Below are 23128 nucleotides of genomic sequence, written 5' to 3'. Positions count from 1 at the left end.
TAGCGGTGTCGGTTCCAGAGTCGGTGCGGGAGTTGTCAGGCCCTTGAAGTCACACGCGTTGCAGATCAAACTCCAGGCTGATGAAGTCAGGAGCGCTGGCGTGGATGGCGTTGGGGCTGCGGTGCGAAGTGGGATGATGCGATGTGCGGTGCCCACAGGTCACGGTGCAGGCAGTGGCGGCGACGTTGCTGAAGCGCTGTCGTCGGTAGGCTCAAACCGCCAGAGCGGTACGGGACAGTGCTTTGTGACCCTCACGAGCGGTGTCCACAGGCCACGGTGCAGGAAGGGAGGACTGGTGACGACACTGGAGTGGAGCCGATGGTGCTGGCATCGGTGGACCGGGTCTGCGGTGTCCGACGGGACGGTGCTTTGTGTACCTCGCGAGTGGTGTCCACAGGCCACGGTGCAGGCAGCGGCGCCGGTGTCACAATGTTTTTTTTCCTTGAACAGCACAAAACACAGTTCCCAATGCTGTAGGAGGGGGAAACTGAAATCTTTGATATCCGAGACTTTCTACAGGAGGCAAGCTCTACTCCAAGCCCTTAGATAACTTTCTCAAGCAGGACACACAGCAAAGTTCACCCTTTGCACTCTTTTCAGGCAGAAGCAGCAACTGCAGGCCAGTCCAGCAAAGCAAAACAGCAAAGGGACAGTACTCCTCCTCCAGCTCTTCTCCTGGGCAGAGGTTCCTCTTGATTCCAGAAAGATTCTAAAAGTCTGGGGTTTTGGATCTTCTTCTTATACCCCTTTCTGCCTTTGAAGTTGGCAAACTTCAAAGCAAAGTCTCAAGTGTTTGTGAGATCGTTCCTTGTCCAGGCCAGGCCCCCGACACACACCAGGGGGTTGGAGACTGCATTGTGTGAGGGCAGGCACAGTCCTTTCAGGTGTGAATGACCACTCCTCCCTCCCCTCCAGCTCAGATGGCTCATCATGATATGCAGGCTACACCCCCGCCCCCCTTGTGTCACTGTCTAGAGAGGTGAAAAACAGCCCAACTGTCAAACTGACCCAGACATACAATCCACAAACAGGCAGAGTCACAGAATGGCTTAAGCAAGAAAATGGCTACTTTCTAAAAGTGGCATTTTCAAACAGACAATTTAAAAACCAACTTCACTAAAAGATGTTTTTTTAAATTGTGAGTTCAGAGACCCTAAACTCCACCTTTGTATCTGCTCTCAAAGGGAATCTATGCTTTAAGGCTATTTAAAGGCAGCCCCCATGTTAATCTCTGGGAGATATAGGCCTTGCACAGTGAAAGCCGAATTTGGCAGTATTTCACTATTGGCACATATAAAACACACTAGTATATGTCCTACCTTAAACATACACTGCACCCTGCCCCTGGGGCTACCTAGGGCCTACCTTAGGAGTACCTGACATGTAGTCGAAAGGAAGGTTTAGGCCTGGCAAGTGGGTACACTTGCCAAGTCGAATTGGCAGTTTAAAACTGCACACACAGACACTGCAGTGGCAGGTCTGAGCCATGTTTACAGGGCTACTAATGTGGGTGGCACAACCAGTGCTGCAGGCCCACTAGAAGCATTTGATTTACAGGTCCTGGGCACCTCTAGTGCACTTTACTAGGGACTTAGCAGTAAATCAAATATGCCAATCATGGATAAATCAATCAACAGTACAATTTACACAGAGAGCATATGCACTTTAGCACTGTTTTAGCAGTGGTAAAGTGCCCAGAGTCCTAAAGCCAACAAAAACTGGTCAGAAAAATTAGGAGAAAGGAGGCAAAAAGATTGGGGATGACCCTGCAAAAAGGGCCAGGTGCAACATGTGCGGTACCTGGAAAAAGGCAGCTCCTCCTCAAACTAACCAAGTCCACCTGAGTTTTTCTTTCTTGATTCATTTACAGAAAGGTTTAAGTGACAATTTAATGTGGTCTTAACTTTATCATGGACTAACAATTAATCTGCTTATTAATGAATCCAAAACATGCTATGTTTGTTATGCCAGCTTCTTTGGAATCAACATTTCAGTGTTGTTTTCCATCTAACAATGTTTCCAACAAGTAACTCAATGCTTTTCGAGTCAAGGGTATTACTCTCTTCATCAGGAGTAATTGGGGGATGGATAAGGTGGAGTAAATGTATGACTATGTATTATAATTAATAAAATAACTCCACCTTGCCTAAAAAGGATATTGCAAGTCACATCTGGAAGTCGGAATATCCCTCCACCATCTGTTACTTTATAGAGAAACTCCTAAGTGACTTGCAACATCCATATAATGTGTGGTAAGTGGTACTTTATCCAATGTATAAATCCATATGGACATTTATACATTGTTTGAATTTGTCTGCATTTCCAAACCCTTATTTACAACTCATAATAAGTCGAAAGCATTAGCATAGTATCTACAAATGTAAAATGTAGTCACTGAATGTCATCACTATATGATTATAAAAAATGGATGTGTTTTGATGGGTTCCACTCTGGATACCGCTGTCTAGTTCACCAAGCGGATCCCATGCTTACTGCTGTAAATAATAATAAAAATAAAATGTGCTGCTGGTGTGGGAAAACAAGGACAGGATACAACCTGAGCTTGCGATAGGGGTGTGTTGAAACCTGTGGCTCCCATCAGGCTTCCATGTTCTGCTGGAAGATGAACATGTGGGTGTGGAGTGGGTGTTTTTACTGGTACTAATGACGCAAGGCTGGAATAGTGCAGCCAGAGTTGAGATGATGCCTACAACCATAGAGTATTAATGGTTCGGGTTCAGGATATTGTACTCTATCTTCTCCTGAGTTTTGTGGCCACACAAGACTCTGGTTCGGAATTTGCCAGCTGTTACCAGTGCTCTCCCTTTCAAAAACCTTTCAGAGCTAATCTTGTTTTAGAAAACACTATTTTTGGCCAGATGTATTTTATGTAAGTTGGATTAATAGTGGTAAATCAACCACAAATTGATCACATTTGGGAATGTACTTTGCTGCTGAGTGACATTGTCCCCTTAGTATTTCTTTATCCTGTGGCAGGTAGTTCTCACCAATACTTGCTGTATTCCTCCCTCCCTTTGATAGAGAGCCCCTAGTTCCCTAGGAATGCCAGTGCCCCTAGCCTCATTGAGGGAATCACACGACGTACACAAAGATAACAGAAGAGTTTAAGGTTAACAGCAACTCAAGCATCATTTTTCTGCACTAAACTTGTTTCAGTGTGCTTAGACTTTCTAAAAGAGGTCCATAACCCTTTGCTAACTTCTGAGGGTAGTCTGTCCCCAGTACTCTTCAATGCTCTATGCTATACTAATCTTTTTTTTTTTTAACGTGGCACTAATGTCGATGGTGCTTCTCTTTAATATATAGAGGCCAGTGTTTCACTCACAGGCTGTAATGTGCACTGTACACATGTTGTATCTACGTTAAATAAAGGGAGTTCTAGGTGGTGAACCGAGGCGTGACTTGTGGACAAGGACAATTTAAACCAGACCTGTCTAAAAATTGCATTTTAGGCAACATAAAGGCAAAGGCGCTGGAACAAGGGCTGCAGATGGAGAATGAACAATAAAGGGGCCCTTCAAATGTTTTGCTGTTGGTAGCATTTGTTTTTCAGAGACAACCTGACAAATATGCCCTCTGCCTTTATTTAAGTGGTGTCAACGGCCCACTCATCCTCTCTAAAAATTATTCCGCCACCAGTGGATACAGATTAGCTACATCTTATGACTATGATGGGAGGTCATCCGAGATAGTGGCACCCAGGATTCCCAAACATACCCCACACCAGCCTTGATACCCAGTTTATCAGAATCCTGGTGCTTTTTATCACATCAGATAAGGAAAATGTCACTTACCCAGTGTACATCTGTTTGTGGCATGTAGTGCTGTGTGAGTGAGGGGGACTATTTGGTGGAGTGGAGATGAGTTCTAGGCAATAACCATTGTGGATAATTTACAGTACCCATTGATCTGATGTAATGTTGTGCCATTGATGGTATAAATATTGCAGTCTTCCTCCCACATGAGATGTGTGCTGTGTGGGGATGCTCAGAACGTCACTGCTTTGATGAGCTGGAGGCACCTCTTGTGGCAGTAGATTTCCCCCTACCTATAACGTTGTGTCCTCTATAGGATCATTTGAAAAATCCTCTAGAAGATTATTGTTGTTCCTGCTTTTGTTGTGACGTAGAGGCCTCTGATGTTTCGGGTTTAAACCCCCTCTGAAGTGGGGCCTGCGAAAAGTACCCCAAACAGGTGTTGCGTAAAGGGCACCCATGGCCTTAGCTGTGTCCGAGTCCTTTTTTAATTTTTCGATGGTGGTATCCACCTCTGGTCTAAATAACTGCCGTTTGTTAAATGGCATATTAAGGACCGCTTGCTGTATCTCAGGTTTGAATCCTAAGGATCGTAACCAAGCATGCCTCCTGATTATTACACTAGTGTTTATATTCCAAGCTGCGGTGTCTGCTGCATCTAAGGCAGATCTAATTTGGTTGTTGGAGATAGCCTGTCCTTCTTCAACTAACTGCTGTGCCCTTTTTTGGGGTTCCGGTGGGAGATATTGCAGGAACTCCTGCATCTCGTCCCAATTATCCATTGATTTGCAGCTAGAGTTGCCACTCTTTTGCCTGCTGCATCAAATGTCCTGCTTTCCTCATCAGGGGAGCAGCATCCCCGATGGACTGACAATTTGCCCTCTTACTCGCTGCACTCACAACAATAGAATCAGGTGACAATTGTTGAGTGATGAAGAGTGGATCTGATGGTGCAGCTTTATATTTTTTATCCACTCTTGGTGTCAGTACCCTAGCCTTTACTAGATGTCCTCAGCATGTTTTAGCATGCCTGGATGCATTGGTACTCTTTGTGTGTAGAGGATAGCGTGTTAACTAAAAATCATCCCCTATAGGATCTGAGTGCAGCTGCACATTGTGGTATGTGGCTACTCTTGCAATTACCTGATTATAGACCGTGGTGTCTTCAGGTGTAGATGGCCTAGTGGGATATATATCAGGGTCATTAGATGGTATAGGACCTGGGTCATACAAATCCCATGAGTCTACACTATAAGTATTGTCACCCATGTAATCCCCCTGTGAGGAGGCAGGAGATTGCATAGAAAACTGTAGGTGAAAGTGGTGGTGGTGGAGTATCAGGTGTTGGAGAAGTGGGAACCAAAGGAAAATGAAGTGGTGAAGGCTGATGTGCTGCCTTTGGTTTCTCCTTTTGTTTGAACATTTTGGCAGGTGAAGGCCCAGGTTCCAAACTCTCTTGGAAAGATAGTTTCCTTTTGGTTATAAAAGGAGGAGAGACAATAATTTTTCAAGTATCCTTATGGATTTGGATCTTTCGTTGTTTATGGTCCATCACTTCAAGTATGGACCTAATGTCTGTTGATTCTTCTACAGATGAAGCATATTTCTTTCCCACAGTTTTGAGCTCCGAAAGCTTGGTGACTGACTGCTTTTATCGGGCCGAAAATGTTGACTCTGAAGCAGATGGAAGTTTTTTTCGGCTCCGAAGAGGAGCTTGGTTGCTTTGGCTCCGAAATGGCAGACGAATGCTTCGTTCCGAAGTGGAAGCCGCCACGCTCCGACTCAATCCCGAAACAGGCGTGGCAGTCTGTTCGGTCGAATGCATTTTGGTCTTCCTTGATGCCGAACCCGAGGGCCGGTCGTCGGGATGTAACTTTCGGGTCCGACCCTGGCCGGCAAGCGGTGGTGGACCCAAGACCAAATGTGATGACTTTTTGGAATGTTTTTGTTGATGGGAAGGGACTGGCGTACTCATGTACTGCGTCGCAGGAATCACTTGGCTGTCCCTACTGGAGTCACGGTTGGAATCAGAGTCTGCGATGGAAACTGCAGTCTGCGGTTGTTCCTCATAGAAAATGTCGGGCATTTGCTCGGTCGACTTTGATGCCATCTCGAGCCGATGCGCCCTACGATCCCGCAGAGATTTCTTGGGACGGAAGGATTGGCAGTCCTCACAGGTTTCTTCCTTATGATCGGGAGAGAGGCAGCAACTGCACACCAAGTGTTGGTCGGTGTAGGGGAACTCAGTGTGGTACCGATGGCAGAATCGAAACGGAGTCCGATCCGTACGCCTCTGATGCAGTAGGTCCGAGAAGGGCACGGTTGTCCAAAAGGGCGTTTAATCGGTCCCGACGATACAATCAGATCGAGTGTAGTTAGAAAAACATGTTTGATAACATTATTTTTCTGGAAATAATAATCAGGGTTGACACATATTCAATAATATGCCACTATTATTTATTGTTTTATTTTCTTTATGGTTGAATGGGGTATAAATGAATATGAGTGTTTATCGTAAGAGAGCTGTCCAGTTTGTCTTAAAATGTTTGGTTATATAATTATATTTGTGATATATATTTTTTTTAACTATTGTAATAAATAGATATGTGTATTGGATCAAATATATATATTGATAGTTACTTTTCAGGCTCAAAGTTAACTTAATTATTGGTTGGATTCCTCTTGGAACCTTTATAGGAGATGGGTTTTGCGTTTCTACTGTGAGATTGTCCCTGTCTTGCTCCTTATCAGTTTCTGTGGGGTACCCGTTTATTTTCTTGGCTATGTAGATGGTGTCATTTCCACTCGGGGCATGGTAAATTTCCACCCGCCTTGGATTAAATTGGGAAAAAAAAATCTTACAGATTGCCCGCATAAAATGGGGAATTATTCTACAGTTTAAGATTTCAATGAAGACCACTATGATGCTGGACCAGGACTACAAGTAAGTAATAATGTGTATCTTATGTATGGCCAAGCACAGCAGCTTTCTGTGTGAACAACTTCTTTGTCTCTGCAGAACTGCCTGGAGGATGAACACTGTTTTGCTGCTGAACTCATGGCCCCGACACCAGAGCCGACACTTGCAGGTGAGTGAAAATCTTAAGAAAGTGCAGTGCTTTGTGGAACATCAGCAGAGAGTACAGTGGGATTCGGAAGCGGCTTCAGTTTTTCAGAAGAATGTTCTTCTCACTAGTCTTCGATACATAACACATCTCTCTAATGCAACCAGAACTCATCCCTACCTTACTGACAAGCTCATCATCACCAGATGCACTCAACCTACCTGCAGGCAGAGCAGCATCAGAATGGAGGCAAATAGTTGCAAAAAACTAAATGAACAGAGCTACAGGCCTTTTCCATGTATCCACAGAGGATCTTTTACAACTTGTCCGTATCCATCGGAATTACCCACCCGGCTCCAATTTAGGAAAGATCTGGAGGCACATCAGTTTGAAGAACACTACATCACGGTGTAGCAAGGAGAAACCAACAACCCCTACAATTACAATTTAACTGTATCTCTGCCTTTAATCCTGTACCGTGCTCTGCTGCTTTTTGGACAGGCTCATGCTATACAAATGCCACAGACCTACATACATACGTGGGCCCAGAAAAGTGGTCACCAAATTTCTGTGTGTAGATATTGTGTGGCCAAACATGTTTTTGGCCTGTATCCCCACACATAAACCAGGCTGTTTCAACTATTGCCACCTAGAATGGAGAATAACTTGCAGACCTAGAACTACCTAGTCCAAATCGCACGACAGCACCACTCCAGGGACCAATCCGCTTCCATTTATCACGGGGAGGAGGGATGCAGGGCAACAATCCACTTAGGTGTTGATGCACTTGAGAAATTTGTATAGTTGGGTGGGGAATTATCCTCCTCCGAAACGCTGAATTTAGTTTCGACCCCATGTTATGGAATTTATGATGGAGCATGTAAAATTTGTGATGATCATTTGTCAGTCCTTGTATAATCATTTCTACTTGCTTTAAAGTACATAATTATTCTGTCATATATTGCCTACTCTGCCTGTCAATTATTTCAGCATAAACATTTGCACCTACATCTGATAATTGTCCGGTTAAGCTGTTCTATACTGCCTGATGATTATTTAGGTGTTAACATTCTCACCTATTTCTGATAATTGCCCTGTCATACTGTTGTATACTGCCTGACAATGACTTCTGTGTAAACACTGACACCGCATCTAATGTTAATTGTTCTGTCATTCGGTTGTGGCCCATCTGCCGTGCTAGGTGGTAATTACCCCTATTTGTTGAATATGTTGTCAAGGGTTCTTCACTATTTAACACTCCTCCTCAAAACCTGTCCCCATGCAGGGAATAGTGCAGCGCTCAAATGCGTTCTGAGGCCTGATTTGTTCTAAATTAAACTTCAGAATACAAATAATCAATAAATGACCTCATCATCTTACCTGGAATACCCCGAGGTGATCTAAATACTTCCCTTGAGCCCATTCTGAAATCATTTCCATCAGTATGCTTCTTGCATCTGTTCTACGCTGTTAGAAGACACTTGAATCTCTGTAACTTCCATCCTTTCAATCAAATGTGTGCTAGAACTGCCCCTACTCGCTCTGCAAGTAGGTAAATCCCTCATGGAAACTGAATGCATTATAAAGTACATGATGTTTCACAATTTATGTTGTGACATTGGGATGTTGAGACCTCTATTGAGGACAATGGAATCAGTACCATTAATTGCTGGTGTAGATCTTCTAATGTTTGTCTTTCTGGGTCTTCCTTTTTGTAGGAGGCTGGCCTGGTTTGTAGTGGGTACCTAAGGCACTTACCTTATCCTAGGTCCAGTTGTCCCTTATTAGTGAAATGTAGTCAGTGTCTAGAAGCCAGGCTATCTAGCTTTGCTAATGCAATACCACTGTAGACCCACATTACCCACACACATGAATAAAATACTGAGTGTTACAAACATAAAGGTACTTTATTTTGCTGACACAAATGCCAAAAATACCAGAGAGACTATACTCCCTTAGGAGGTCAGTAATACACTTATTATATACACTAGTATGCAGAAATAGCTGTAAAAACAGTTCAAAAACAGTGCAAATAGTGAAAATCACAATAGTTACAAATGGGTCTAGGGGGAACACATACTGTATACTAAGAAAGTGGAATGCAAAAGTCAGGTTCCCACCTAGGCAAGTGTAGTGTGTAGAGGGGCACTGGGAGTATTAGAAAACACCAAAGGTAAGTAATAGAACCCAACTCAGAGCCCAGAAAAGCAGGAGTAAATCATAATAACTTTCCTAGAACACACAAGAACACAAGAAAGAAGATTATGCAAGAACCAGAAGAGACTGAAAGACACCAACAGTGGATTCCTGGACCTGAAGACCTGTGGAAGAAGGGGAGCAAGTCCAAGAAGCAGTGAAGAGTTCAGGGAGAACAGGAGCCCCTGCTAACCCAGAGGATGGTGCAAAAGAAGAACCAACGATGAAGAACAACAGTCAGTACTGCACAGAGGTACTGTCTTGTGTGGGGAGGCAAGCTCTTTCCTCCACCAAAGTTGGACGTCAGGACCACTTCAGTCCACCACCCGTGTTGCTGGATCCCCGCACTTCGTCAGGAGAGTGGACCCACGCCACCGATCGTTGCTGCAGAGGGGTGACTCCTTCACTTCAAGGGAGATTCCTTCGTTCTTCTGGTGCAGGCTGAAGACATGCAGTCCTCAGAGGATGCACAACCCGGAAACAGTTGCAGTTGCTGGCAGGAGCTGAAGATACAATGTTGCTGAATTCGTATTTGCTTCTTTGTTGCAGTTTGTAAAGTTCCTGGAGGGTCCAGATGCAGTTTCTTCGGTAAGAAGGTGAAGTAAACAATGCAGAGGATTTCTGCTGGAGTCTGGCAATCCAAATCTGAAGAACCACCAAAGAGAGAGACCCTAAATAGCCCCGAAAGGGGGATTAGTCAGCTACACAGGTTAGCACCTATCAAGGGAGGGCTCTGACGTCACTTGCTGGCACTGGCCACTCAGATGCTCCCAGAGCTCCCTGCCAACTTGGAATCCAAGATAGCCAGGACCTTCTGGCGGAGCCCTGAGCACCACCCCTGAGGTGGTGGTGGACAGGGGAGTGGTCACTCCCCTTTTCTTTGTCCAGTTTCACGCCAGGGCAGGGACTGGGGATCCCTAAACCACTGTAGAGTGGATTATGCAAAGAGGGCACCAAATGTACCCTTCAAAGCATTTCCAGAGGCTGTGGGAAGCTACCCCTCCTGAGTCTGTAACACCCCTCTCCCAAATGAAATCCTTTGTTCTGCCTTCCTGGGCTCGAGCTTCTTGAGCAACAGGAGGGCAGAGACCTGTCAGAGGTGGCAGCAGCTAGGGCTGCCTGGAAAACCTTGGAAGGCTGCAATGGCAATACTGGGGGCCCTCTAAGGAGCCCCAGAGTGAATGAAATCATACAACCAATGCTTGCAAAAGCCTTGGGGTATGATTCCAACATGATTGATACCAAACATGCCTACGTTCGGAATTACCATTATGTAGATGGACACAGGTAGTAACCTATGTCCAGTACATGCATAAAATGGCGTCCCCGCACTCACGGAGTCTGGGAAAATGGTCCTGGACGACATGGGTCACCTCTGCTAGTGCAGGGGTGCCCTCACACACAGGTACTCTGCACCCAGCCTTCAGGGTTGGAAGGCCTGGTATATGGGTGACTTATAAGTGACCTGGTGCAGTGTAAATGGCAGTGAAAGGGTGCATGCACCTTTTCACAAATGCTGCAATGGTAGTTTTGCAGAAGCCTTTGCATGGGCTCCCTATGGATGGCAAAAGAAATGCTGCAGCCCATAGGGATCCTCTGGAATGCCAATGCCTTGGGTACATCAGTACCATATACTAAGGACTTATAAGGAGGCACCAGTATGGCAATTATGGGTGAAATACTGGATTACCAGTATGCAATAACCATAATTTAAGGGAGAGAGCATAACTGCTGGGGTCCTGATTAGCAGGATCCCACTAGACACAGTCACACACACTGACAAACAGGCCAAAAGTGGGGGTAACTGCTAGAAAGAGGCTATTTTCCTACACTTTTTACTTTAGAACATCCTACCCTTGTTGGTGGTGTAGGGTAAGGAAGTGAAAGAACGACACAACTCTGGCAAATAATATGAGCATTTATGAATAACGTCCGGGAGGGCAGCACAGCTCTGTGACTGATACCGCACTCAAACTTGTCAGTACAAACAGCTTCTTTTATATCCTCACGATACCTTGAATGCATCTTATCACTTGTCATGCATTTTTATTTAAGCGCTTGCTTGGTACACTGTTATCTCTACTTACGTTAGCACAAAGCCACGTTTCTCCTTGAGAAAGCATCTAATTACGCATTTACAGAAAGGCCAAGGTTACATATCTGTCATCGACACATTTGCTAATAACCACAGTGCCTTTTGATCTCATGTTCTGAAGCCTAGCAGTACGTCCTTCCTCAGCTAACTTAACGCTTGGAAACATTTCTGTCTGTCCTCCCTTGCACAGCTGCTGGCCTTAAAGCATCAAAGCTTATCGTGTTCCCTTTCCAAAACCACCAGGGTGTACACTTCCCTTGTGAACGAGGATCAGAATGTGCACCCTCCCTCTGCGTGTGTTATCTAGTTATGGCTCAAGCTTTCTTTGGCCTTCTTCTTCCAGCTGCATTATGAATAAATGTTTCTGCTTGTCCCTGTCCCTGCACCCCTGCATCCTCTCTATCCTGGGCTCTCTATTTGGACATCATGAACATTCTAGGCCTGTATTTTTTTCTGACCATGTACGATTCTGCACATTTTTCTTCTTATCCATGCATTAGCAAAAGTGGGCCTTCTCCTTTTTCCATATTTTCAGTAATAGTGGCTAGAAAATTCTAATGTAGCCCTTCAGCTTGGGCCATAGTGTTATATTAGAACTCTGGAGAACAGTAGTGTCTCTGCAGCCAATCATAATGCTTAGAATTTGGGCACTAACTGTAATAACGTGACTCTATTCCCAGCACTCCGGGCTGGGCTGAGGAGACTCAATGCTTCCTTGCCCTTCCTTATACAGTTATGCTTATGTCTTATGATTGACAGCATCAGCAGGACCCAGGCCCAAATGGCTGCTGCTGCCATGCAGAGGCGGCAACTACTGGGAGTGTGAGAGGTTGTTCCAAGGAGTCAGTGACTGCAACCACTAGAGTAGGACCACAAATGTGCTTTACACACTTTGTTACTCCTTTTAAAACCATCTAGGCTCCTTCTCATACCCATATCTGGTGGCTTTTAATACTAAGTAAGATCAGGAGCCAGGATGTCTATTGCCCGGTGTCTGGTATTTAAAAACACCCAGCAGAGCGATCTGGCAGGTGTTTCCAGGGCTGGTGTTTCCTGGGCTGGTGTGAGTAGGATCAGGAGTAACATTCAAACATATATGAATAAAAGGAAATATGAATATAGTGAACAATCTCCCGTGAAGATTGTGAAGTGAGAAGCTGCAGATGGAACCAATGCTAGGACAGAGAGAAGAGCTTTAATAGTACCAGCTCTAGGACAGGCAGTGAGAAAAACCACTGATAGGGCAAAGCCTGTGTTCAGTGCTTAATTTGTTAAACAGTAAGTGTTAGGGCCCTTCTCAGGAGGACACTGCAGCTTGCACCACCCATTGCCACACCAGCGCTTCCACAGACAGTATCAACATAACTACAAACCATTGTATTCCTACAAGTGTGACAAATTGTACTACGTCAGGCTCCAAAGCTATAAGAATGCCTTGCATGGCAGGTATTATTATTTTCTAATGAGCAATGAATTATTAAACAATGTTGTTGTATTCATCACAATATTGGACAGACAGTGGCCACCATTTGGTAGACTATCTTTAGTGTTGGTGTTGAGAATTATATACCAGTGCTGAGCACTGGAAACCACTGGCTCAAATTAAGCAATGCCAATCTTACTCATAGGGCTTCCACACTCTCTTCTGCACTCCGTTACATTGTACTCTAATCATAATCACAGGGTTCCCACATCTTACGTTTTGCATTCCACCCTCACCTTACTCATGGTATATCCCTACTCTACACTTACTTGCATCTTACCCATGGGTATTCAGCATCATCCCCTGCACCTTCCTGTATTATACTTATCTTGCTCTTAGAGTCTCCACATGTTCTTTACCTTCTTTCCGCCAACTCACACTTTCTGAAACCTGTACCCACACTCTTGTAGGAAAGTAGCCTCATTCTAGCATGGTTACCCCCACTTTTGACCTGTTTGTCAGTGTGTGCTAACCAGGACCCCAGTGATTATGCTCTCTCCTTTAAATGTGGTTGCTGGAACATTAGTCACCCCACATATTGGTACCCCCATGTAAGTCCCTAGTATAAGGTACATAGGTACCCAGGGCATTGGGTACCAGGGGGATCCCTATGGCTGCAGCATATATTATGCCACCCATAGGGAGCCCATGCAAAGTGTTCTGCAGGCCTGCCATTGCAGCCTGCATGAAAAGGTGCATGCACTCTTTCACTGCCAATTCACTGCCTGCACCAGGTCACTATAACTCACCCTTATGGTAGGCCCTCTCAGCCCAGAGGGCAGGGTGCAAGTACCAGTGTGTGAGGGCACCCCTACAATAGCATAGGTGCCCCTACAAACTCCAGATCCATTTTCCTGGACTTTGTGAGTGCGGGACGCCATTTTATGCGTGTACTGGACATAGGTCACTACCTGTGTCCAGCTACATAATGGTAACTCCAAACCTAGGCATGTTTGGTATCAAACATGTTGGAATCATACCCCAATACTTTTGCAAGTATTGGTTGTGTGATTTCATGCACTCTGGGGGCTCCTTAGAGGACCCCCAACATTGCTCCTACAGCCTTCTGACGTGTTCCAGGCAGACCAAGCTGCTGCCACCTCACAGCCAGGTTTCTGCCCTCCTGTTGCTTGACCAGCTCAAGCCCAGGAAGGCAGAACAAAGGATTTCCTTTGGGAGAGGGGTGTTTCACCCTCTCCATTTGGAAATAGGTGTTATTGGAGTTGGGAGGGGTAGCGACCCCTAGCCACTGGTATGCTTTGGAGGGCACATTTGGTGCCCTCTGTGCATAAACCAGTCTACACCAGTTCAGGGACCTCTGGTCCCTGCTCTGGCGTGAAACTGGACAATGGAAAGGGGAGTGATCACTCCCCTGTCCATCCCCACTCCAGGATCGGTGGCCAGAGCTCCTCCAGAGGGCTCCTGGGTTTTGCCATCTTGGATCCAAGGTTGGCAGGTAACTCTGGGGGCATCTGAGTGGCCAGGTCAGGCAGGTAACATTAGAGCCCCCTCCTGATAGGTGGTCACCCAGCTAGGTGACAAATCCCCCTTTCAGGGCCATTCAGGGTCTCTCTTTTGGGTGGTTCCTCAGATTTAGCTTGCAATATTCCAGCAGGATTCCTCTGCAACCTCCACTTTGACTTTTGACCAAAGAAACTGCATCTGGACTCTCCAGAACCCGACAATCTGCAACAAAGACTTTGCCTGCAACATTGTTTCCAAGGCTCCTTCCAGCTTCTGCAACATTTCCCCGGTCGTGCATCCTCTGAGGACAGCCTGTCTTTAGTCTGCACAGGAAAGAAGAAGGAATCTCCCTTGGAGTAAAGGAGTCACTCACCTGCATCTGCAGGCACCAACAGCAATGACCACCGGCTGCGTGGTTCCCCTCTCCTGCTGAGCTGCATGGATCCTGCATCACGGGTGGTGGTCAGAAGTGGTCCCGTCGGTCCTCTCTACCAGCTCTCCAACTAGGGTGGAGGTAAGCCCTTGCCTTCCTATGTAGGACAGTACCCCTGTGCACCGCATCTTTTGCAGCTGCCAAGGCCTGTTGGCACTTCTTCCAAGGGGTCTTCATGCATTGTGTAGCTCCAGGGCCCACTGCTCTTTCCTGTGAAGCACAGCTCCCTGAGTGGCTCTCCTGCGGTGTGGGACTCTTTTTCGTAGTGCTTCGTGGGCTCCATTTTCAACTGCTGTGTCCCTGTCCTGAGGGACTCCTGTGCGTGCTCCTTGTGCTTCTGTGGGCTCTCTGCGACGCTGAGGGCACCCTCTGATTCCCCCTCCTGGGGTTAGTCCTCCTGGGCCTTGCTGGTCCCCAGCAGCACCACTGTCTGCCAACCGTGAATTTTGTCTGTCCAAGGCTTGTTGGTGGAATCCTAACAAGCAAACCCGACTGCAATCTTCCTCCCGGCGTGGGACATCACCTGCATCCTCCAGGAACTCGACTCCGACTCCCAGGCTGCAGTGCTGACTTTCCTTCCCCACCGTCGACCAACTCCTGCATCCTCAGCTTGGTGGGAGGGGCTCCTGCCCCCACTGGACTCTGCTGTGTCTTCTGGACTTGGTCCCCTCTTTCCACAGGTCTTCCTCTTCCTCTCAGGAATCCATCATTGGTTTCTTGCAGTCACCTCTGGGTTTTGAAATTCTCTTCTTTTCTTCTAAGTGAGTGTTTTGGGGAAATTCTAATGATTTACTCCTGCTTTCCTGGTCGCTGGGAGGTGTTGTGGTACTTACCTTTGTGCTTTCCTGGTACCCCCAGTGCCCCTCTACACACTCCACTTACCTAGGTAGGGGTCGAACTCTCGCATTCCATTTTTTTAGCATATGGTTTGTGCTCCCCCTATGGTCACTATTCTCTATTGTGTTTTGCACTGTTTTCTAACTATTCTAATGCCTATTTCTGACAACTAGTGTATATATCTGGTTTATTACGTATCTTCTAAGAGAGTATTGCCTCTATAGTATTTCTGGTGCTGTGTTACCATAATTAAGTACCTTCATTTGTGTAAAACTGAATGTATTCTTTCATGTGTGCATGTGCAGTGTGACTACAGTGGTATTGCGTGAGCTTTGCGTGTCTTCAAGTTTTGACTGCTCATCCAGAGCTACCTCTAGAGAGCATGGCTTCTAGACACTGCCTACACAACACAAATAGGGGATACCTGGACCTGGTATTAGGTGTAAGTGCCTTAGGTACCCACCACACACCAGGCCAGCTTCCTACAACTCTCTTATGTCCTAACCTCGTTTTTGGCCTTTCCCTGTGCAGAGCTGAAAGAGGAGCGAAGGGCTCTTGAACGGGACCTGCAGCTTGGCCAATCAGAGCCCAATGCCTTCCCAGCTAGTAAGAAGTTATCCCAGAAGCCTTTGGAGCAGTGTTCAAGGTAAATCATATTTATCCCTAAACCTTGGGCGATCCATCGAAGTGAACAGTGCTGAAAGTAGTCCTTTATTAACTGTAAATCTACTATGAGGTGTTGATATAGACAGGATGTTTTGGGGCTTGATTTCTGTTTTAGGCTTGTCTTCAATGCTGCAAAGTAGGCATTAAAATCCAACATCCACATGAGCGAGAGGCAGGTCATACTTTTGATTTTGTCCTTTGCAGCACACTCACTCTACAGTAGTTGGTGAGAGCTTCCGTCCATGACCATGTTCACAGCCTAGGTTAAACTTACAGTCCTGAATGTGCCTGATTATCCCTTGAAACACTATGGCCTGCCATAGTGGTTTTCAGTTAATGGGCTTTTTGAAGATGTAGCAATGTCTCTCTCCACTGGACTGCCTCAGCTTTCAAGATACATAGACATTGATGATTCCTCACTGTTGGTCGTGCCTCAAAACAGTCTTCTCCACTCAATCATGGGATCTTCATTTATGTTCATGATCTCTGGGAGTGGTTGACGTGTCTTCCTTTTTTCTTGCCTTGCTGCAGTCTCTTCCCTAGCTTCTCTCTCTTTAATTAACTCTCTTCTCACTTCAGACTCTTCACCCAGTCTCTCACCTTTCCATATTTGTCTTGTATCCTCTTTTAAATATTTCAAGTTTACCTCTGTCATAAGAATTTTGTTGGATAGTTTAATCTGTTTCTTGTAAAATGCTCTGCTTTAGGTATTTAAGTTTACAGCTCACTGACGCCACTGGTCTAGTGTGCTACATAACAATTGCCTTAGGGTGGTCAAGTCTTCCCCTCTTTCATATGCCTCACTTGTAGCTTCTTTGCCTGGCCTCAGTTACTGTTTAATCTTTGGGGTGGTGTAGGGTTCCTTCTTTTTACTTGTCTTCAATGTTTCTAATGTAACCTGTTGTACATTGGATAGTGATTGGAGTGCTGGAGTACGTGGTTCGAAGTCTGTCAGCCATTGACAGACAATTATGTCTCCCTCTTGAGCTAAAAACATATTTTATTCATGAATTACTGATGTACCTCAGTGGTTATTCATTACCAGCAATTGTACCTGTGTGCAAGGGGGTCCTCGTTGTTAGACCACCTCTATGCCTTCCAGTAATGTGTGGGGAGGATGAATTAGAATACCTTGGAGTTTAAGTGCAGAAATCAGCAGTGTAGACCTTTAGTTGTGAGAAATCATAGGCTGCAGATGGCTAACATCTAGCACTGTAAACAACAAAGAAGCACTTTTGGTGGGGGGTCATTTAGACCCTGGCACACTATGCTCTTTTTATCAGGGTAGAGAAGTAAAGTACTCCCCTGCCTCCCTGGCAGAGATTTCTGTGCCTTCAGAGGAGCCTGAAGGCATCAAATGTTTGCTGAGTGGATGCCATGTTTCATGCAGCTGCTCAGGAAACTTTTTGGGCTGAACTTTAATAAACTCTCAAAGGGGAAGCTTATTTTTGTAAAACCAAAAAATTGAGAATTTTCTTCCAGGACGTGAGGATCATTTTCTTTTTTTCCTTCAGGACTACCAGGCTTTTCCTGGAGGTCCCACCCAGGAAAAACGTACATCAGACCTAAATAGGGCAGACATTCTGATGTACATACACTGACTGCCCCATGTCCATTGAGCCGTCGGCCCATGAGGAGACAAACATTGCAGTATGTCTGACTCTAAATAAAGCAGGCGGACTATCAGTGTTGCTGTGTTCCCTGTCCATCAAGCTCTCAAGCAGGCTCATTGCTTTAACCAGGGCTCCAAAGGCGAGTTCCATCGAGTCCTGGTTCCTCTGAAAATATAAGTCAAATGTGTTGGTCCCGTCCCTTCCTCATGCGCCCTCTACTTGTAAAGGGGTTTTGTATTCTGCTGTCCATAAATGTTATTGGGGACCCCATGATGAAGAGGACAAAATAATGCCAGCTCTCCATCATATGTGTCTTCATTAAATTCAGAAACAATCCACTCTTCTACGTAGTACAGGCAAAGGATTATAAACAAGTTGAAAGTTTCCTGCTTCCTTGGGGAGATCCTCAAATCCAATCGAGGTCAGGACTCCCACATTGATGCATACTGAGATTGTGGAGGGTCACACCGCCATCTTTCCTTTGAAAGGCCATGCCTATGGGACAAAAGAAAAGTCAGGGTTAGTGACGAAAATATATTTTTGCCCTGTACAGTGCTCTGCCTGCCTTTTGGCTAGGTTTGCGCTAAAAAAATACCACATACATACACACCTCATTTCATACATACACACCTCATAAAAACATTAGCAAAACGTGCCAGCTGATTACAGATGTCTACCAAAAGTGATGGATGGAATGCTTAAATTAATCTCGGGCCGTATCCCAATCCATTGTTATTCTTGCCACCATGCCACCTCAGTTTAGACCCAGCCATATGCAAATCAGTCTTGACTCTTCTCCAATGGGAACAGTGCAGCCCAAACTGCCAGGCCAGGTCCTCCCTGAACCCAAACAACCCAAGACTGGTTTCACTTTGGAAAAAAGATGACATATGAAATTCATCTCAATAACAGTAGGGCTAATTTGAGTTTCTAGAGGAGTCAGCTTCTGAAATATTGATCATTAACTTAAATGGTGAGTTGCTGCCACAGACCCTTTCCTCGTGCCTATGAAAAAGTTTGCTTTTTTCCCCTCACTTATATATAAAATAATCTGAAAAAGGTATGAACTGCAGTTCAGCTTCTTTTATAAGTTTACGACTTTTTGATTTTCTGTTGTTTTTTTAAAGTCTGTGTTCATTTTGTTGTAAAAAGGAAAAACTGCCTTTCCATAAACATTGCTCGTTTATGGTTGGAGAGCTTTAGAGAAAGATGGGTTCTCACTGTTGTGGTTTCCCAGGATCCCGCCTATGTGCATAGATAACGTAATGTTAGTGGAATGTATTTAACATCCCGTAATGTAGACTTGCTTATACTGGAAGGTATTTTTTTTTCAAAAGTACAAAATACCTATGGGGAGGGGCACGAGCCTCACAGATGAATCAATCACCAGCCTGTCATTAGGAAATAGAAATGTATCAGAAGAAATACAAAAAGACCCACCTATTAAGTCGGCTGTTACCTTGTTAATCCCTGTTTTTTTCCAAACTTCACCCCTCCGTTTCCCATCTTCTCCTACCTATATTTTTCTTTTCCTTTCCCTCTGACCCTGTCTCACATGTTATCCTACAGCAAGCCTACTAGATGTGCAAACACTTCTGCTACCAGGTGTCTCCAAAAAGAAAGAAAAATGTTGCTTTCCTTCTGTAGTGTTTGCTGCTCTGCCTTCTTCTGGCGTTACTGTGGGAAAGTGTTAGGTTTATGATATTTGCTGCCCTTCTTTATTCTGGTGTTACTGTGGAACAGTGTCAGGTTTACATTTGCTGCGCTTCCTTATTCTCGTGTGACTGCGGGAAAGTGTCAGGTTTATGTTTGCTGAGCTTCCTTATTCTGGTGTGACTGCGGGAAAGTGTCAGGTTTATGTTTGTTGCGCTTTCTTATTCTGGTGTGACTACGGGAAAGTGTCAGGTTTATGTTTGCTGCGCTTCCTTATTCTGGTGTTATTGTGGGAAAGTGTCAGGTTTATGTGTGCTGCCTTTCCTTCGTCTGGTGTAACTGTGTTAAAGTGGTTGTTCCGCTTCCTTATTCTGGTGTGACTGCAGGAAAGTGTCAGGTTTATGATGTTTGTTGCCCTTCTTTATTCTGGTGTAACTGTGGGAAAGTGTTAGGTTTATGTTTGCTGCGCTTCCTTGTTCAGGTGTGACTGTGGGAAAGTGTCAAGTTTATGATGTTTGCTGCCCTTCTTTATTCTGGTGTTACTGTGGAAAAGTGTCAGGTTTATGTTTGCTGCGCTTCCTTATTCTGGTGTGACTGCGGGAAAGTGTCAGGTTTATGTTTGCTGCACTTCCTTATTCTGGTGTTATTGTGGGAAAGTGCTACGTTTATGATGTTTGCTGCCCTTCTTTATTCTGGTGGTACTGTGAGAAAGTGTTAGGTTTATGTTTGCTGCGCTTCCTTATTCTGGTGTTACTGTGGAAGAGTGTCAGGTTTATGTTTGCTGCGCTTCCTTATTCTGGTGTGACTGCGGGAAAGTGTCAGGTTTATGTTTGCTGCGCTTCCTTATTCTGGTGTTAATGTGGGAAAGTGTCAGGTTTATGTTTGTTGCACTTCCTTATTCTGGTGATACTGTGGGAAAGTGTTAGGTTTATGATGTTTGCTGCCCTTCTTTATTCTGGTGTTACTGTGAGAAAGTGTTAGGTTTATGTTTGCTGTGCTTCCTTATTCTGGTGTGACTGAGGGAAAGTGCCAGGTTTATGATGTTTGCTGCCCTTCTTTATTCTGGTGTTACTGTGGGAAAGTGTCAGGTTTAGGATGTTTGCTGCTCTTCCTTATTATCATGTTACTGTAGGAAAGTGTCATTATTATGATGTTTGATGCCCTTCCTTATCATCATGTTACTGTGGGAAAGTGTCAGGTTCAGGATGTTTGCTGCTCTTCCTTATTATCATGTTACTGTAGGAAAGTGTCATTATTATGATGTTTGGTGCCCTTCCTTATCATCATGTTACTGTGGGAAAGTGTCAGGTTTAGGATGTTTGCAGTTCTTCCTTCTTTTGGGGTTACTGTTGGCAAGCATCAGGTTTATGATGTTTGCTGCTCTTCCTTATTCTGGTGTTACACCTGTTGTTAAGGCGTTTGCCCTACGAATATTATTTGTTGTGTTATTTTGTGCTACAGAAAGCATTAATGAATCAATGATTTGTGTACATCCTACAAAAAAGCATAAACCTGAGAAGAGCTGTTGCTGGACTTTCAATGTGGGGGGGCTTTCACACAATGTCACTCCGTGGCAGTTCACCATATCTTTATTTATTCACAGGCCACTGGAATCATCAGGAAGAATACCAGCAAAGACAGCCAAGTGTCCAAGGCCCTCAACAACCTCATCTGCTCTTTCTTTATTTGACAACAGAACTCCTCCATGTCCAAGGGGTGCCAGGACCAAAAGTGAGACACTTCACAGAGTGAGCAGCTCTGCAAGGACTCCTATTACCACACAAGACTCTGGAGATGGGTCAACAATGTCACATCCTAAGATACCACCTCCTGGAACAGCTAAGATGAGGAGACCAGAGGTGGCTACTTCTGAACTAGCACATCTACAGACTGGAAGCAAAGTCCATCGTTCTTCCAGCATCCCAAAAGTGGACTCTGTGGTCCCTCCAGGTGTAGAGCACTGCATCACGCAAGTCCCTACAGGTCCACTGGGAGTTCTTACAGTGTCCTCGACACCTTTCCTGAAAGCCAGGCTCTCCCATGTCATGCCAGCTAGCTCAACTCTGTTAGCGCCTGTTGGTGGAGTCCAGGGACTCCAAAGTGCCACACTCGCATCAGAAAACCTGGGCCTGGTTTTTATACCCACACCTCCGCCTAAGCCACCTAATCATCGTCCAGTGGGTAAATCAGCCTTATCCTCAGTCCCTGCTCCGTCTCCGAACCGTAGGGTGAAGATGCTGAAGTCAAACCAGCCTGCATAGAAAAAGGCTGCTTCAGTTTACAAACTGAAATATAATGCAGGTCCACAGAAGAGTGAATTTAGAAAAATATATACATTACAGCAAAAATAGTGGCTACATAATGCGCTGTGGGAGTTGGCCAAATCGAGCCCTTTTTGATGAGCGGGAAACTAGACTGTTGCTGCAGGACTGGCCGATGTGTTGAAGGCCTTTTTTAAACCTTTCCCAGTTCACCACCAACGTTTCCCATGAATTAAAATCCTGTGGTAGGATATTAATACTTTACATCATGTCCAAACCACCTCTCCACTTTTCCTACTGAATCTCTTCCCACAGTGGATGGCTGCTGATTGAGGTTTGGCCCTTGTAACTCTCATCTTTATCTGCTATTACACTCCTATCTCATCTTACTCTCCTATTACACTGCTATCTCATCTTACATTCCTAATACACTCTGATCTAATTTTACACTCCTATTACACTCTGATATCATCTTACACTCCTATTACATTCTGTTTTCATCTTACACCCCTATTACGCTCTGATCTAATCTTACATTCCGATCCCATTACACTCCTATTACACTTTGATCTCATCTTAGACTCCTATTACACTCTGATCTCATCTTACTCTCCTCTTACACTCCAATCTCATGTTACTCTCCTATTACACTGCAATCTCATCTTACACTCCTATTACACTCCAATCTCTTCTTACACTGGTATTATGACACCTTCAAGGCATAGGAGGAGCTTGGATGCCATAAGAGGCAGTCCTGAATTAATGAGAGAATATGTTAGGGCCATAACTGGTATTAGTTCCCCAAAGTCTTCACTTTCTGCAATATGTAGTGAACCACCATCTACATTCAACTCAGTCTTTTTCATGCATCTTCTTCTGCGTGACCCAGAGACAATGGTGGAAGAGTGTTGGCAAGGTAGATTCATCTGCAGAGGCTAGCCCCCCTCCCGAACGCGCCAGGTACTATGGAGAGTACTCGGCTCACTTCAAGTGTACCAAGCCCACTGCTGCACCATGATTGACACAATATACGTATTTCTGTATAGACCTCTTCCAGTTGTGCTTCCTTTAGTGTGCTGAGTCTTTCCAGAGTCTAAAGCCATTGATCCAGGGCAGGAATTGAGAACCAATCAAGATTATCCTGAGTGCTGGAAATCAGAAATATCTGCACCGAACACCGCCCATCACTTGTGCTACCAGTGATGTATGATTTGTGGTTAGCCTGTGGTAAAGACAATATTTATAGGTTTTCATGGAACTAGTAGAGGGTTGTCCTGTCCATGCTAAGCGTGATTCAGCTCATGCATTGGTTTATTTAAAAAATGGTATATTGTCACATTCATCCCAATATTATTGGGGTCACACCTGGTAGTTCTCCTTCGCCCCAGAAGGAAATGTGCCCTTTCAGAGAAATGGAGGCAGGTGTCTCACTTTATCTCCAGTGAGTTATGCTGAGTTGGACCATACATTCCTAGACTAGTAGTATATTTTTGACCCAGATTGTTTCTCTAAGTGTTGTCTACCATCTAGCTTATATGGCTGTGTTATTTTACCAAACCATGTATAATTTGCCTGCATACCTTATG

The 23128-nt window shown here is 45.0% G+C and overlaps 1 protein-coding gene across 1 annotated transcript in view; it reads left to right on the top strand.

The window, feature by feature from the left end:
* The window catches only part of CCDC24 (coiled-coil domain containing 24), a 117954-nt gene extending 95367 nt beyond the window's left edge, over positions 1–22587 (top strand). Inside the window, exons 7-9 of the mRNA XM_069227726.1 lie at positions 6796–6865; positions 15881–15995; positions 20885–22587. Of these exons, the coding sequence (XP_069083827.1) occupies positions 6796–6865; positions 15881–15995; positions 20885–21542 (843 nt within the window). The 3' untranslated portion in view covers positions 21543–22587. The remainder of the gene's footprint in view (positions 1–6795; positions 6866–15880; positions 15996–20884) is intronic.
* Positions 22588–23128: the final 541 nt, after the last annotated feature.

This window comes from Pleurodeles waltl, chromosome 4_1, assembly GCF_031143425.1.
Source record: "Pleurodeles waltl isolate 20211129_DDA chromosome 4_1, aPleWal1.hap1.20221129, whole genome shotgun sequence".
Taxonomy (NCBI): Eukaryota; Metazoa; Chordata; class Amphibia; order Caudata; family Salamandridae; genus Pleurodeles; species Pleurodeles waltl.
The sequence above is the reverse complement of the archived record's forward strand: the minus strand, read 5'-3'. Positions and strand labels throughout refer to the sequence as shown.